This window comes from Hyperoodon ampullatus, assembly GCF_949752795.1.
Source record: "Hyperoodon ampullatus genome assembly, chromosome: 6".
NCBI lineage: Eukaryota > Metazoa > Chordata > Mammalia > Artiodactyla > Ziphiidae > Hyperoodon > Hyperoodon ampullatus.
Window position 1 is genome coordinate 26,929,514 of NC_136919.1, and position 15,560 is coordinate 26,945,073.

The 15,560-nt window shown below is 43.3% G+C and overlaps 1 protein-coding gene across 1 annotated transcript in view; it reads left to right on the forward strand.

Annotated features, from left to right (window-relative positions):
* INVS (inversin) overlaps positions 1–15,560 on the forward strand; it is a gene marked incomplete at its 5' end in the record, with an annotated part of 143,681 nt that overhangs the window by 123,056 nt on the left and 5,065 nt on the right. The window contains 1 exon segment of the mRNA XM_079707124.1: positions 2,407–3,124. Coding sequence (XP_079563250.1) covers positions 2,407–3,124 — 718 coding nt within the window.

The window sequence follows — 15,560 nt, forward strand, 5'->3', positions numbered from 1 at the left end:
GTGGCATGCATGTGGGATATAGTTCCTGGACCAGGGATGGAACCCAGGCCCCCTGCATTGGGAGCGCAGAGCCTTAACCACTGCGCCACCAGGGAAGTCCCAGATACAAGTATATTTTCTTATATCCTCTTGTTTCTTACATGAAGAGTAGTATAGTTTATATACTCTTTTGCACTTAAGAATAGTTATTTTAAAGTCTGTTTCTGAAAACACATTATCTGGATAAGCAGATAATGTGTGTCTGTTTTATTGTCTATTCTCTCTCCCTCCCTCCCTCTCTCAATTTTGTCTTGTCTCATCTCCCTGTATATTTTTCACTAAGGACTGGATCACTGAATATAAAAAAATTAGAGAAATAACTAGAAGCCTAGCATGATATTAATTCCTCCAGGGAGGATTTACATTGGCTTCTCTCAGGCATTCAGGAGCAAGAACAATCCAAGGTCACCTTAATCCAGTTTCCAAAACTGAGATGATACAGAGCTGGGCTTCCACGGCCAGTGGACCTTTTTTCCTAAGACATAGCCTTCCAGAGTCCCAGTCCAAAACAATGCTTCTTGGCAGGATCTGGACTCCAAGTTTTGTCCTCCAAACCTCAAGGAGCCTCATTTCCCTAGGGATATGTGGCCCCAAATGCCTTGCTCATCTCCTGGTTGCCTGATTCTCTTGGATCTTGGCCCCATATTTTTTTTCTGCCTTGTTAGCTCTTTGATGCCTTCAAACAGGTAGTTTGTAATATTTTGTTTAACTTTTCTATTGTCCTTTTTGGTGAGTATGCTTCAATTCTGCCATTATGGAAGCAGAAGTTTCTTCACTGTTTTTCACATTGAGACTAAAATTTTTATTTTATATGTTGTATTTAGTTATTGAAAATATATATATATATATTCTTTTCTCAAATTCTAAATTTCTTTTATGTGTTTAATGAGTGCGTATGTGTGAGTGTGCATACACACTGTTCTATTAGCTAAAATTCTTGTTGATCTAATCTTCCTATTTTCTCTATTAACTATTCCTCATGGTAGATTGTTTCCTTGTGTATTTTGTAATTTGGGATTGTGAAGTTATTTTCAGGAGGTCCCCTCTGTGCAGGCTGAGTTGAGGTCATGCCACCCTAAAGCAATATTGTGTTTGCTTCTAAGAGGCACCCTGTGATACCACCATCCTGAGACTAGTTTTTATATTAATTTTTCCTATAGGTTGAGAATAAATGAATACCAAACCCATGTGAGGCACAGCACTTTGGTTTCAAATTCTCATGCATGACTCTTTACCCCATCCCGAACCCAAGCTGAGACAAATTTCCTTGTCATCTTCCAGTGCTGGGAAGATATTTTATCTGGACCATCATTTCCCAAGGGTCTACCACCTCAAGAGTCCTGGCTTCATGCAGGGTCCTGTTTCCAGTTAACTTTCTGCCTGCAAGGCTCATTTTCTGTTCTTATCTGGATGTTAAAACAGCCAGTTATTTAATAAGACCAGCCGTTGCCCCACTTCACCGCTACCACTTGCCCGACAGTCGCTGGATCAGCTCACAAGCTTATCACTTGGGTTCTCAGTTTTCCCTTTGTTTTTGGCCCCCAGGAATTTCCTTTATTTTCTTGAAGGCACTATGGTGCTTTTAAAGTAACGTTTATTATAAATATTTTAGTCAGCATTTCTAGGTATTTTTTATAATATATATTTTTTAATTTTATTTTATTTTTGGCTGCATTGGGTCTTCCTTGCTGCGTGCGGGCTTTCTCTAGTTGCAGCAAGCAGGGGCTACTCTTACTTGCAATGCTTGGGCTTCTCATTGCAGTGGCTTCTCTCGTTGCAGAGCATGGGCTCTAGGCGTGAAGACTCAGTAGTTGTGGTGCACGGGCTCTAGAGCACAGGCTCAGTAGTTGTGGCACATGGGCTTAGTTGCTCTGTGGCATGTGGGATCTTCCTGGACCAGGGATCGAACCTGTGTCTCCTGCATTGGCAGGTGGATTCTAAACTGCTGCGCCACCACCAGGTAATAGGTCTTTTTTTTTTTTTTTTTTTTTTTTGGCTGAACCGGGTCTTAGTGGCGGCATGTGGGATCTTTTAGTTGCAGCATGTGGGATCTAGTTCCCTGACCACGGATTGAACTCGGGCCCCCTGCATTGGGAACGCAGGGTCTTAACCACTGGACCACCAGGGAAGTCCCATTTCTAGGTATTTGTAGGGGAAGGCTTTCAGGTTATCTAACCTACTGTTGCTAGAAATAGAAGTTAAACAATTTTTTCCTAATCATAATCAGCACTGTCATGGTGATACAAGAGGACAAGTCTGAATTTTTTTTTTTTTTTTTTTTTTTTTTTGTGAACAGTGAGCAGAACTGCCCTACTATGCAAGTTTTGGACAATAAAGATTCTTCCCCTTCTTCCTTGTCTCCCCAAGAAACATCCAGAGAACATTCTAAAGGCCGATCTGCCTGTGTCCACTTCAGCCCCAGCGAAGGCAGTGATGGAAACAGGCGTCCAGGAGCCTCCTCTGTCGAGAAGTCCAGAGGTGAGACAGTTGGCGAGCAGCAGTGTGACAAGGGGAAAGGCTCCTTGAAGCAGCCCTCCTGTGTCAGGGCGTCTGGGCCTGCTGAGGAAGGAGAGGACCCCAGTTGGGCAGCTGCAAGCCTTCCACAGCAGGACGGCCACTGGAAGCCCAGCCGGCGGCAGGATGCAGCACCCAAGGCCAAATGTGCCTCCCAGAAAAGGCGCAGCCAGGAGCTCAGAGGAGGGAGGCGCTCCCCGGCTGGGTCCAGCCGGCCTGGCAGTGCCAAGGGGGAGGCCGTCCATGCTGGGCAGAGTCCTCTCCACCACCGGACGCCAAGAAACACAGTGACGCAGGACAAGCTCGCAGGAGGGACCTACTCAGATTTGCCATCGAGCAAAGAGGTGTTGAGGTCAGGAGTCAGGAAGTTGGGTACATCCGCCCTGTTGGAGGACACTCAGCTATCTAAGGAGACTGATCCAGCACCTGGTCCCCTCTCTGGGCAGAGTGTGAATATTGACCTTCTCCCCGTAGAGCTGCGGCTGCAGATAATCCAGAGAGAAAGAAGCAGGAAAGAGCTGTTTCGCAAAAAGAACAAGGCAGCAGCGGTCATCCAGCGGGCCTGGAGAAGGTAGGAAGATGGGATGCCACAGCATCTTTTTGGCTCTGTGGCTGTCCTAATCCCCCTGATGTGATACCCCCTGTGCTCTGTGATACTTTCTAGTGAATTCAATATGCTGGCATGACAAGGCCAATTTAATTGAGCCTACCCATGAGAGTCACACACGTGTAGATCTTAGTAATTTATATTGGGTAAGCTATTTGGAAGGTGTTTTTACCCAGAAAGATAGGAAAGTACCCAGGATAGCCTGGTGTAAATGAAAAACCATGAAGCCTAAGTTTCAGGGGAAGCTCTAAGAGGTTATCTGACCTTGAGCAAATCACTCAGCCTCCCTGACCCTCAGTTTCCTCCTCTGTAAAATGGGATTTAACAATTGCTGCACCTGTCCTGTTCATGTGACAGGTTGCTAGAATGAGATAACGTGTGCTTTGTAAATTCTAAAGCACTACACATTTAAGATATTTTATTTTCCTTCTTTACTACACAGGAATTAGATACAGTGGATTAAGTGACTGAAATTTATCACAAAAACCTGTGTGAGCCTCAACCAAGCTCAGATGTGGGGTAGGAGCTGGGAGTGGTGGAGGAGGCTTACCGAAACACTGAGGTGAACACAACCAGGGGGTAATTCTGGGAGGACTGGAAGAGTGCTTTGCTGCAAGTTTTCACATATCTCACAATCTCCTTCACACTGCAGGCCCCACGAGGGCCTCCATCCAGGTTAGGCCTTTCAGTGATGACCACGCCCAGGGGAGGGCCGGACCGTCGGCCCCAGGTGGGGGTCATATGGTCTCCATCTCCGGAGAGAGGGAGTTTTACAGGGGAACAAAGCAAGCAGATCACTGCGAGCGCAGGTGTGCCCCCGTCAGGAGATAAAAGGGCCGAAGAAACCCTGCTGTTGGCAGAGGGAGAGCTGAGCGGCTTGTGAGGTCCAAGGAGAGGCCTCAGGGACTGTCATGCCAAAGTCTCCTAACCCAGAGCCCGGCGACCTGCACAGCCTTTGCTATAGTGCGCCCTCACATCTGTTCAGGCTCGTGGCTGTTTACAAAGTCGTCTCATGCCTGACTCCTTTGCTCTCCCAACCATTGCCAGGAAGCCGTCACGATAGGGATTAGCGTCCCTGTTTTTCAGACAAGCAGTGGTCTCAGGAAAAAAGACCTGTCCTGATGGTCAGACCCAGCACTCGAAGTTCTTTCTGACTTGAGTCCAGGGGCCTTTCCCTTACATTCTCGGTAAAGGTAGTGTCTGCCGTGGTCAAAATAATGGAGGCGGAGGCCGACCTCGCACTCTGCACCTCAGGACAGGCTGGAGGACAGGCTGCCTGGATGGTCTCTCATGCATCAAGGTAATGTTGTTATGGGGGACATTGTTGTTAGCACTGTTACTAATACTGGTAGTTGCGTTCATCAGGCACTTGGGCCGGACACTGTTCTAAGCAGTTTTACGTGTATTAACTCATTTAAATCCTCAGTCACCCTGTGAGGGATACTGGGATTACTGTTCTTCTCCCCATTCCACGAGTGAGGAAACTGAAGCACAGATAGGTTCATCAACCTCAGGCTACAGAGCCAGTGCGTGCCAGTGCTGGCCTGCAGCTGAGACCGTCGGCCTCTGAAGCCACGGATGGGAAGGGTCCCTGCTCCCCCTCCTTGGGGCGTTCTGCCAGGACGTGCACTGGCTACCATCCCAGAGGAACTTTTTGTGAAGTATTTCAGCTGACACCTGGGGTCCAAACAAGCCCACGAGGTTTGCCACGTCAGGCCCCACAGCTGCTCCCCAGCTGCAGCACCTCCCCATCACACTGTCCTTTGACTCCTTTGAAGAGTCAGCAGCTGACAGGTCCTGTCAGTAAGTGTCCATAGCAGCAAATGAGCCTTCAGTCATTCCCCCCAAGAACAGTGGACTCATATCTGGGGAGGCAATTACACAGGCCCCCTCTGGCTGCACCACTGCAATTCCGAGTCCCGGGACGTCGACTCCCAAAGGGCTTCTGGGAAGCTGCACACCGTGGCAAGTCCTGTGTCTGGTGACAGTAAAAATCCTTTTATTGATTCCACTATGGCCATATGTCTTCCATTTGAAGCACAGGAGCCCTAAGTGCTGTCCGGGGACAGTGTGTGGTGTCCGACAGACCTCAGGGGCACCAAGGGCTGGGGTAGGGGACGGGGCTTGGCACACGACCTCCCATAAATGCAGGCCGCCGTCATAGGAGACGTGCCCGGGGGCGGCGGGGAGGCAGGCTGACTGGAAAACGCACAGGATGCGGTGAGCAGATTGAACCTGGGGCCCAGAGAAAATGAAGCTTTGTCTAAGCGTCTGAGTTTTATTACCAGTCAAGACTTGACTATTTTAAAGGTTGAAACTGGATACTGGACAAGCTAGGCTCGGCTGGAAAGTTGCTGTGGTGAAGAGGAGTTGCTGTGTAAGGCAATTCCCATCGGGTCCTCTCCAGCATGTTCTGAGGTGAATAAACAAGGTTAGGCTAGACCATAACAAGCACCCTGCACCCCGGGCTGAAAGGGATGATTGGGTGTGCTCAGATTCTCAGCAAACCAGGTGTGCACGTTCTCCCTGAGAAGGGGAGAACAGAGGCTGTGACTGACCACTAGGACCATGAGACACAGCCTCGGTCTCCATACCAGAGTCGATGAGGTGGCAGCTGTGCCCCCCGAAAGCCGGAGCTGTTAGAGCTTCAGCCAACACCCAGGCTTCCCGACAAGTCCTCTGCCCACAGAGCGGGGGTGTGGAAGAACTGACTGCAGAGCAGTATTGTCCTGTTAACTCTCGCTTCTCTCTACACTTGGCTTTTTGGAAATGTGGTACATGTTCTAGTAAAGGGGTGCCATGGTTTGTCACGCTCCAGGAAAGGAAAGGAAGAATTATGTAGTTCGACTGAAATCAGCCTTTAGAGCAGGAGGGAGGGGCTGCCCCAAGCACTGCAAGGAGCTTCGAGCATTTGGGAAGGTTATGTCCCGGTTGGTGTATCGTAAGATCAGGCACAGGGCCTGCTGCTCTCTGCACCCTGTGGGCTCACCAGTAGTCAATCAGCCATGGATCATGAACACTGGTGCAGCTTTCCTTAGGAGGCTCCGAAACATCTGTGCTCAATAAGAGGTTTGGGAGTGCACATGGGATAAACACCGTCAGAAAAGCACTAGAGGTGAATATAGCCATCATCCTGGTGCCCCTCCCCTCTCTCCCGCCCCAGGCTCTGCCCTCCAACACATTGATCTTAGTAAAATTCAGCTCTTACATTTGCCACTATTCTTTTTTTTTTTACAACTTTATTGGAGTGTACTTGCTTCACAATGGTGTGTTAGTTTCTGCTTTATAACAAAGTGAATCAGTTATACATACACATATGTCCCCATATCTCCTCCCTCTTGCGTCTCCCTCCCTCCCTTCCTATCCCACCCCTCCAGGCGGTCACAAAGCACCGAGCTGATCTCCCTGTGCTATGCGGCTGCTTCCCACTATCTATCTACCTTACGTTTGGTAGTGTATATATGTCCATGCCGCTCTCTCGCTTTGTCACAGCTTACCCTTCCCCCTCCCCATATCCTCAAGTCCATTCTCAAGTAGGTCTGTGTCTTTATTCCTGTTTTACCCCTAGGTTCTTCATGACATTTTTTTTCTTAAATTCCATATATATGTGTTAGCATACAGTATTTGTCTTTCTCTTTCTGACTTACTTCACTCTGTATGACAGACTCTAGGTCTATCCAGCTCATTACAAATAGCTCAATTTCGTTTCTTTTTATGGCTGAGTAATATTCCATTGTGTATATGTGCCACATCTTCTTTATCCATTCATCGGATGATGGACACTTAGGTTGTTTCCATCTCCGGGCTATTGTAAATAGAGCTGCAATGAACATTTTGGTACATGACTCTTTTTGAATTATGGTTTTCTCAGGATATATGCCCAGTAGTGGGATTGCTGGGTCATATGGTAGTTCTATTTGTAGTTTTTTGAGGAACCTCCATACTGTTCTCCATAGTGGCAGTACCAATTCACATTCCCACCAGCAGTGCATGCCACTACTCTTAAAAACCCCTGATCATCCCCACCAAGTCCTTAGCAGTATTTGGCTGTTGGACCAGACAGCACTGATTTTGAATGTTGGCCTCTCCTAGCTCTAGCTGTTTGCCTTTTCCCCCTGATTTTTACTGTGATATAATTGACATATGGCACTGTATAAATCTAAGGTGTACAGCATAATGATTTGATTTACATATATTGTTAAATGATTACCACAATAAGTTTAGTTAACATCCGTCATCTCACACAGATAAAAAGGTTTTCTTCCTTGTGATGAGAACTCTTAAGATTTACTCTTTAACAGCTTTCATATATACCATAAAGCAGTGTTAGTTACAGTCATCATGTTGTACATTACATCCCCAGTACTTATTTGTCTTACAACTGGAAATTTGCACCTTTTGATCACTTTCATCCAATTACCCTCCTCTAATAACCACAAATCTGATTTCTTTTTCTATGAGTTTGTTTTTTGGTTTTTGTTTTTGAAGATTTCACATGTAAGTGAAATAATACAGTAGTTTTCTTTCTCTTATTTCACTTAGCATAATGCCCTCAAGGTCCATCCATGTTGTTGCAAATGGCAGGATTTCCTTCTTATTTTAGGCTGAATAATATTCTACTGTGTGTATATATAATATATATAATAATCTAATGTGTGTGTGTGTATATATATATATATTCCACAACTTCTTTATTCATCCATCAGTGGACACTTAGGTTGTTTCCATGTTCTGGCTATTGTAAATAATACTACTGTGAACATAGGGGTGCAGATGTCTCTTCATTTCCTTCAGATATATACCCTGTAGTGGGATTGCTGGATCATATGGTAGTTCTATTTTTACTTTTTTGAGGAACCTCCATAGTGGCTGCACTAATTTACATTCTCACTAACAGTGCAGGAGGGTACCGTTTTCTCCACATTCTCACCAGCACTTTTCTCTTGTCTTTTTGATGACAACTGTTCTAACGGATGTGAGGTGATATCTCATTGTGGTTTTTTTGTTTCTGTTTTTGCGGTACACGGGCCTCTCACTGTTGTGGTCTCTCCCGCTGGGGAGCACAGGCTCGGCGGCCATGGCTCACAGGCCCAGCTGCTCCGCGGCATGCGGGATCCTCCCGGACCAGGGCACGAACCAGCGTCCCCTGCATCGGCAGGCGGACTCTCAACCACTGCGCCACCAGGGAAGCCCTGTGGGGTTTTTTTTATAGATTTATTTTTATTTTTGGCTGCGTTGGGTCTTCATTGCTACGCGTGGGCTTTCTCTAGTTGCAGTGAGCAGGGGCTACTCTTCGTTGTGGTACGCAGGCTTCTCAGTGCTGTGGCTTCTCTTGTGGAGCCCGGGCTCTAGGCACACGGGCTTCAGAAGCTGTGGCGTGTGGGCTCAGCAGTTGTGGCACACGGGCTTAGGTGCTCCACAGCATGTGGGATCTTCCTGGACCAGGGATCAAACCTGTGTCCCCTGCATTGGCAAGCAGATTCTTAACCACTGCACCACCAGGGAAGTCCCTCTCACTGTGATTTTGATTTTCATTTCCTTGATGATAAGTGATGTTGAACACCTTTTTATGTACCTGTTGGCCATCTGTGTATCTTGGGGAAATTTCTATTCAGGCTCCTTGCACATTGGATTATTATTATTTGCTTTCTAGTTGTATGACTTCTTTATATTCTTTGGATATTAACCTCTTATCATATACATGGTTTGCAAATATTTTCTTTTCCATTTGTAGGTTGCCTTTTTTATTCTGTTGATCATTTCTTTTGCTGTGCAGAAGTTTTTTAGTTTGATGTAGTCCCACTTATTTTTTATTTTGTTGCTTATGCTTTAACTGTTGTATCTAGGAAATCACTGCAAAGACCCACATTAAGGAACTTTTTCCTATGTTTTCTTCGAGGAGTTTTGTAGTTTCTGGTCTTTTATTTAAGTCTTTGATCCACTTTGAGTTAATTTCTGTGAGTGGTGTAATATAGGGTTCTACTTTCATTCTTTCACGTGTGAATATTTAATTTTCCCAGCACCATTTACTGAAGAGACTGTCTTTTCTCCATTGAGTATTCTTGGTTCCCTTGTCAAATATTAGTTGACTATTTATATATGGGTTTATTTCTGGGCTCTAAATTCTGTTCTGTTGGTCTATGTGTCTATTTTTATTCCATTTATACTGTTTTGATTACTATAGTTTTATAGTGTAGCTTGAAATCAGGAAGTGTGATGCTTTATCCTTCTTTCTCAGGATTGCTTTGGCTATTCAAGGTCTTTTGTGTTTCTATATAAATTTTGGTATTGTTTGTTCTACTTGTTTTTTTTTTCCATATTTATTATTTATTTATTTGGCTGTGCCGGGTCTTGGTTGCGGCATGCAGGATATTTAGTTGCAGCATGCAGGATCTTTAGTTGCGGCATGCAGTATCTTTTAGTTGCGGAATGCAAACTCTTAGTTGCGGCATGTAGGATCTAGTTCCCTGATCAGGGATCAAACCCGGGCCCCCCTGCATTAGGAGCGTGGAGTCTTAAGCACTGGAACACCAGGGAAGTCCCTCTAATTCTGTTTTTTTTTTTTTAAAGCCATTGGAATCTTGATAGGGATTGAATCTATAAATGGCTTTGGGTAGCATAGATATTTTAACAATATTAATTCTTCCAATCCGTGAACATGGAATACCCTTCCATTTATTTGTATTTTCTTCAGTATCTTTCATCAATGTCTTGTAGTTTTCAGGGTAGAGATTTTTTCACCTCCCTGGTTAAACTTACTCCTAAGTATTTTATTGTTTTTGATGCTACTGTAAATGGAATTCTTTTATTTATTTATTTTTCACATCACTCTCAATGTATAGAAACACTACTGATTTTGTATATTAATTTTGTATCCTGCACCTGTACTGAAGTTGTTGATTAAATCTAACAGTTTTGTGAAGTCTTTAGGATTTTCTATATATAAAATCATGTCATCTGCAAATGAAGACAATTTTAATTCTTCATTTCCCATTCTGATTCCTTTTTTTTCTTTCTTGATTGCTCTGGCTAAGACTTGTAGTATTTTGTTGAAAAGGAGTGGTGAGTGTAGGCACCCTTGCCTTATTCCTGATCTTAGAGGAAACACTTTCAACCTTACCCCATTGAGTATGATGTTAGCTGTGGGCTTGTCATATATGACTTTTATTATGTTGAGGTATGTTCCTTCTATACTGAATTTGTTAAGGGTTTTTATCATGAACAGATGTTGGATTTTGTCAAATGCTTTTTCTGTGTCTTTTGAGATGATCATATGATTTCTTTCATTCTATTAATATGATGTATCACATCGATTTATGTGCATATGTTGAACCATCCTTGCATTCCAGGAATAAATCCTGCTTGACCATGGGGAATGATCCTTTCAATGTGCTGCTGAATTTGGTTTGCTAGTATTTTATTGAGAAATTTTGCATCTGTATTCATCAGGGATATTGGCCTATACTTTTCTTGTAGTGGAATTTTTTTCTAGCTTTTGTGTCAGGGTAATGTGGGCTCATGAAGTGAGTTTGGGAGTGTTCCCTCCTTTTCAAATGTTTTGAAGAATTTGAAGGATTGGAATTCTTCTTTAAATGTTTAGTAAAATTCATCAGTGAAGCCATCTGGTCCTGGACTTTTCTTCATTAGGAGATTTTTTATTACAAATTCAATCTTCTTACTCTTTATAATAGTCTGTCAGATTTTTTATTTCTTCCTGATTCAGTCATGGTAGGTTGGTTGTTTCTAAGAATTTCTCCATTTCTTTTAGGTTGTCTAGTTTGTTGGTATATAGTTGTCTACAGTAGCCTCTTATGATCCTTTGTATTTCTGTGGTATCAGTTGCAGTGTTTCCTTTTCCATTTATGATTTTGTTGCTTTGAATCCTTTTTTTCCCTTCTTGCTTTGTATAGCTAATCACCAATTTGGTTTACCTTTTCAAAGAACCAACTTAGGGCTTCCCTGGTGGCGCAGTGGTTGAGAGTCCACCTGCCGATGCAGGGGACACAGGTTCATGCCCCGGTCTGGGAGGATCCCACATGCCGCAGAGCGGCTGGGCCCGTGAGCCATGGCCGCTGAGCCTGCACGTCCAGAGCCTGTGCTCCGCAACGGGAGAGGCCACACAGTGAGAGGCCTGCATACCGCAAAAAAAAAAAAAGAACCAACTTAGCTTTTTAAATCCTTTCTATTGTTTTCCTGTTCTCTATGTCATTTATTTCTGCTCTAATCTTTATTATTTCCTTCCTTCTAACTCTGGGCTCAGTTTGTTCTTGTTCTAGTTCCTTAAGGCATACCGTTAGATTGTTTATTTGAGATCTTTGTTATTTCTTAATGTAGGCATTTATTGCCATGAACTTCCCTCTTAAAATTACATTTGCTGCATCTCATAAGTTTTAGTATGTAGAGTTTCTATTTGCAATTTGTCTCAAGATACCTTTTAAGTTTCCCTTTCAGTTTCTTCTTTGATCCATTGGTTGTTCAGGAGAGTTTAATTTCCATGTATTTATGAGTCTTCCAATATCCCTCCTATTATTGATTTCTTATTTCATGTATTTATGAGTCTTCCAATATCCCTCCTATTATTGATTTCTTATTTCATACCATTACAATCAGAGAAGATATTTGGTATGATTTCAATCTTCTTGAATTTGCTAAGACTTATTTTGTGGCCTAACACATGATTTATCCTAGAAAATGTTCCATGTGCACTTGAAGAATGTTTTTTCTGATTGTTGGATAACTATTCTCTATATGTCTGTTATGTCCATTTGGTCTATAGTGTTCAAATCCACTGTTTCCTCTTTGACTCTTTGAGTGATTTATCCATTGCTGAGTGTAGGGTATTAAAGTCCCTAGCTATTACTGTATTGCTGTTTATTTCTTCTGTTAGCTCTGGTAGTTTTGCTTTGTATATTTAGGTGCTCTGATGTTGGGTGCATAAATATCTACAATTGTTATATCTTCCGGATGGATTGACCCCTTTATCATTATGTAATGACCTTCTTTGTTTCTTTAGAACATTTTTAAAGTCTGTTTTGTCTGATATAATTATAGTTACCCCTGCTTTCTTTTTTTGTTTTGGGGTATGTTTTTTGGTTACAATTTGCTTGAAATATCCTCATTTCTTCACTGTGTGTGTGGGTGTTTAAAGCTAAAATGAGTCTCTTGAAGATAATGTATCACTGGATCTTGTTTTTTGTTTTTTTTTAATCCATTCAGCCATTCTGTATTGATTGGAGGAATTAATCTATTTATATTTAAAGTAATTATTGGTAGGTAAGGACTTACTATTGCAATTTGTTAATTGTTTTCTGGCTGTTCTGTTGATCCATTGTTCCTCATTTCTTATCCTGCTATCTTTCCTGTGTGTTTTGATGCCTTTTGGCATCAGTCTGCTTTGACTTCTTTATCATGTTCTTTGGTGTAATTAGTACAGGTTTTTCCCTGTGGTTACCATGAAGCTTACATAAAGTATCTTAAAATATGATAAAATATCTTAAAATAACACCCTATTTTAAACTGTTAACTTATCTTCAATAGCACTGCTAAATATTACACTTCTCCCTCTTCACATTTTAGGTTATTTATGTTACAGTTTACATAAATATTTCTTTTTTTTTATTTAATTTTTTTTTATTTTTTTTCTCTTTTTACTCCATTTTTTTTTTATTACTAGTTTCTGCTTTATAACAAAGTGAATCAGTTATACATATACATCTGTTCCCACATCCCTTCCCTCATGCATCTCCCTCCCTCCCACCCTCCCCATCCCACCCCTCCAGGCGGTCACAAAGCACCGAGCTGATCTCCCTGTGCTCTGCCATAAATATTTCTTATATTGCACATCCAGTAAAGCTTACTGTAGTTATGGTTATGTTTACTACTTTTTTTAACTTTTAAACTAGAGTTGTATGTTAATTATGCACCATCATTACCATATTACAGAATCTAACTTTGACTATATGTTTACCATTACCTGTGAGTTTTACACTGCCTTAAGATGATTAATGTCCTGTTACTTTACTCCCTTTAGCATTTTTTGCAAGGCAGGTGTGGTGGTGATGAACCCCCTCAGCTCTTATTTGGGAAAGTATTTCTCTCTCCTTAACTTCTGAAAGATAACTTTGTCGGGTATAGTATTCTTGGTTAATAGTCTTTTTCTTTCAATGTTTTTTTTTTTTTGGATTTTTTTTTTTGTGGTACGCGGGCCTCTCACTGTTGTGGAGCACAGGCTCCGGACACGCAGGCTCAGCGGCCATGGCTCACGGGCCCAGCTGCTCCGTGGCATGTGGGATCTTCCCAGACGGGGGTATGAACCCACATCCCCTGCATCGGCAGGCGGACTCTCAACCACTGCACCACCAGGGAAGCCCTCTTTCAATGTTTTGATCCTGTCATCCCATTCTTTCCTGAAAAGTTCCTGACAAGAAATCTGTTTATAGTCTTATGGGAGTTTACTTATATGTAACTTCTCTTTTTTCTTACTGTTTGCAAAATTATTTTTGTCTTTGACTTTTAATAATTATAATGTGTCTCAGTGTAGCCCTACTCTGGTTCAACCTATTTGACATCCTTTGAGCCTCATGGGTCTGGATGTCTATTTCTCTTCTCAGGTTTGGGAAGTTTGCAGCCATTACTGCTTTAAATATACTTTCTGTCCCTTTCTCTTCTCCTTCTGGAATTCCCATAATGCAGATACTGTTTCTTTTGTGTCCCATACATCTCCCATAGGCTTTTTTCACTTCCTTTTTTCTTTTTCCCTTCTCTGACTGGGTAATTTCAAATGTCCTGTCTTCTAGGTCACTGATTTTTCTTCTGCATGGTTAAGTGTGCCTTTGAAGCTATTGATTTCTTCAATTCAGTCATAGTATTTTTCAGCTCTAGGATTTGGCTTTTTTTTTTTTTGATAGTTTCTATTTCTTAGAACTTTTTCTCATTTTGTTCATGCATTGTTTGCCTAATTTTGTTTAGTGAACTATAAGATCACACAGACAACTAAACTTAAGAGAATTCTGAATTCTTTGTCTGACAGTTCACAGATCTCCATTTCTGTAAGGTCAGTTTTCAGAGCTTTTTAAAGTTTCCTTTGGTGTCATGTTTACCTGTTTTTTTTCATTTTTTTGTATCCTTGATTCCTTATGTTGGCATCTGTGCATTTGAATAAGCAGGCTCCTCTTCCAGGTTTGCTTTGGCAGACAGCATACTGAACTCTTCAACAGTCAGCTCAGTTTGGGTTTCTGGATGTGTCTGCTGGTGATGTATTTGGGCAGGTGGGGCTTGCTGTCTCTCTGGGGGCAGGGCCACTGCCCAAGCTCTGAGGTTGTGGAGCAGGGAGTGGGAGGAGGAGGGTGCTGCCACTGCTGACTGCGAACAGTTGGACAGGACTGTTGGTTTGGTTCCCTGCTCAAGTGAGGCTACAGGATGGGCTCCGCAGTTGCCCAGGCTCTCTGATCAGGCTTACTTAGACAGCCGGGACTGGGCACTACACTCAGCAGTGGGCAGGGGTATGATTTAGTTTCCTTGCTCTGGTGGGACAGTAGGACAGGCCCAGGGCCTGCATAGCTCATTGTTCAGGGACCCAAATTGGGTAAAAGACTGTGCACTGAATTCCCTGGCCAGACACAGCCACTAGCTCTATTCTGAGGTGGGCTGGGGGAGCCACGGGCTGTGCTCTCTTCAAGTGCTACGGTAAGAAAGGTTGATGGACGGGCTACAAAGCTTCTTGTGTGTTCTGGTGAGCTTCCCTGGTTGGACAGGCTGAAGGCTGTATTCAGCAATGGCTGGGGCTATGAATTACTTTCCCCGCCCAGGCAGAGTGGAGGAAACCGGTTCCAAAGGTGGCGAGCCTCTTTGTTTGTGGTCTTGATTCAAACTGGCCTGCTCCCCAAGTTCCCTGGCTGAACAATGCTATTGGCTTTGTTCTGTGGATGATCGGCTCTGCCTACTGTACACCCTTTTTGAGCACTGCTGGGCTACGCAGCTTCCAGGTGGTCTGGCCAGCCTTCCTGATCAGGTAGGGGCCAGGAGCTACACTCAGCCATGGGCTGGGCTATGACTCAACTCCCCTGACACAGCTTCCACAATGTAGCCCAGCCTCCCATCATCCTTCCCTTACCAAATATATAATGCTTCACACACATCTCACTTTAACATTCCTGCACAAATGCATCTACCTCTGCTCGTGCCAGTTCTGCTACTTAAAATGCCCTTCCCTGCCTAGCAAGCTCCTACTCGTCCCTTAAAACCCAGCACAAATATCAGCCATCTAGCTTTTGCTCTCACATAGTACTTCTCATACTGCATTTGTTTACACATTGGCCTGTCCCACTTTGAGGGCAAGGACCCATCTGACTGATTCCTAGTTCAGGAAGTACTGATGGACAAAGACAGAATTCAATATTCA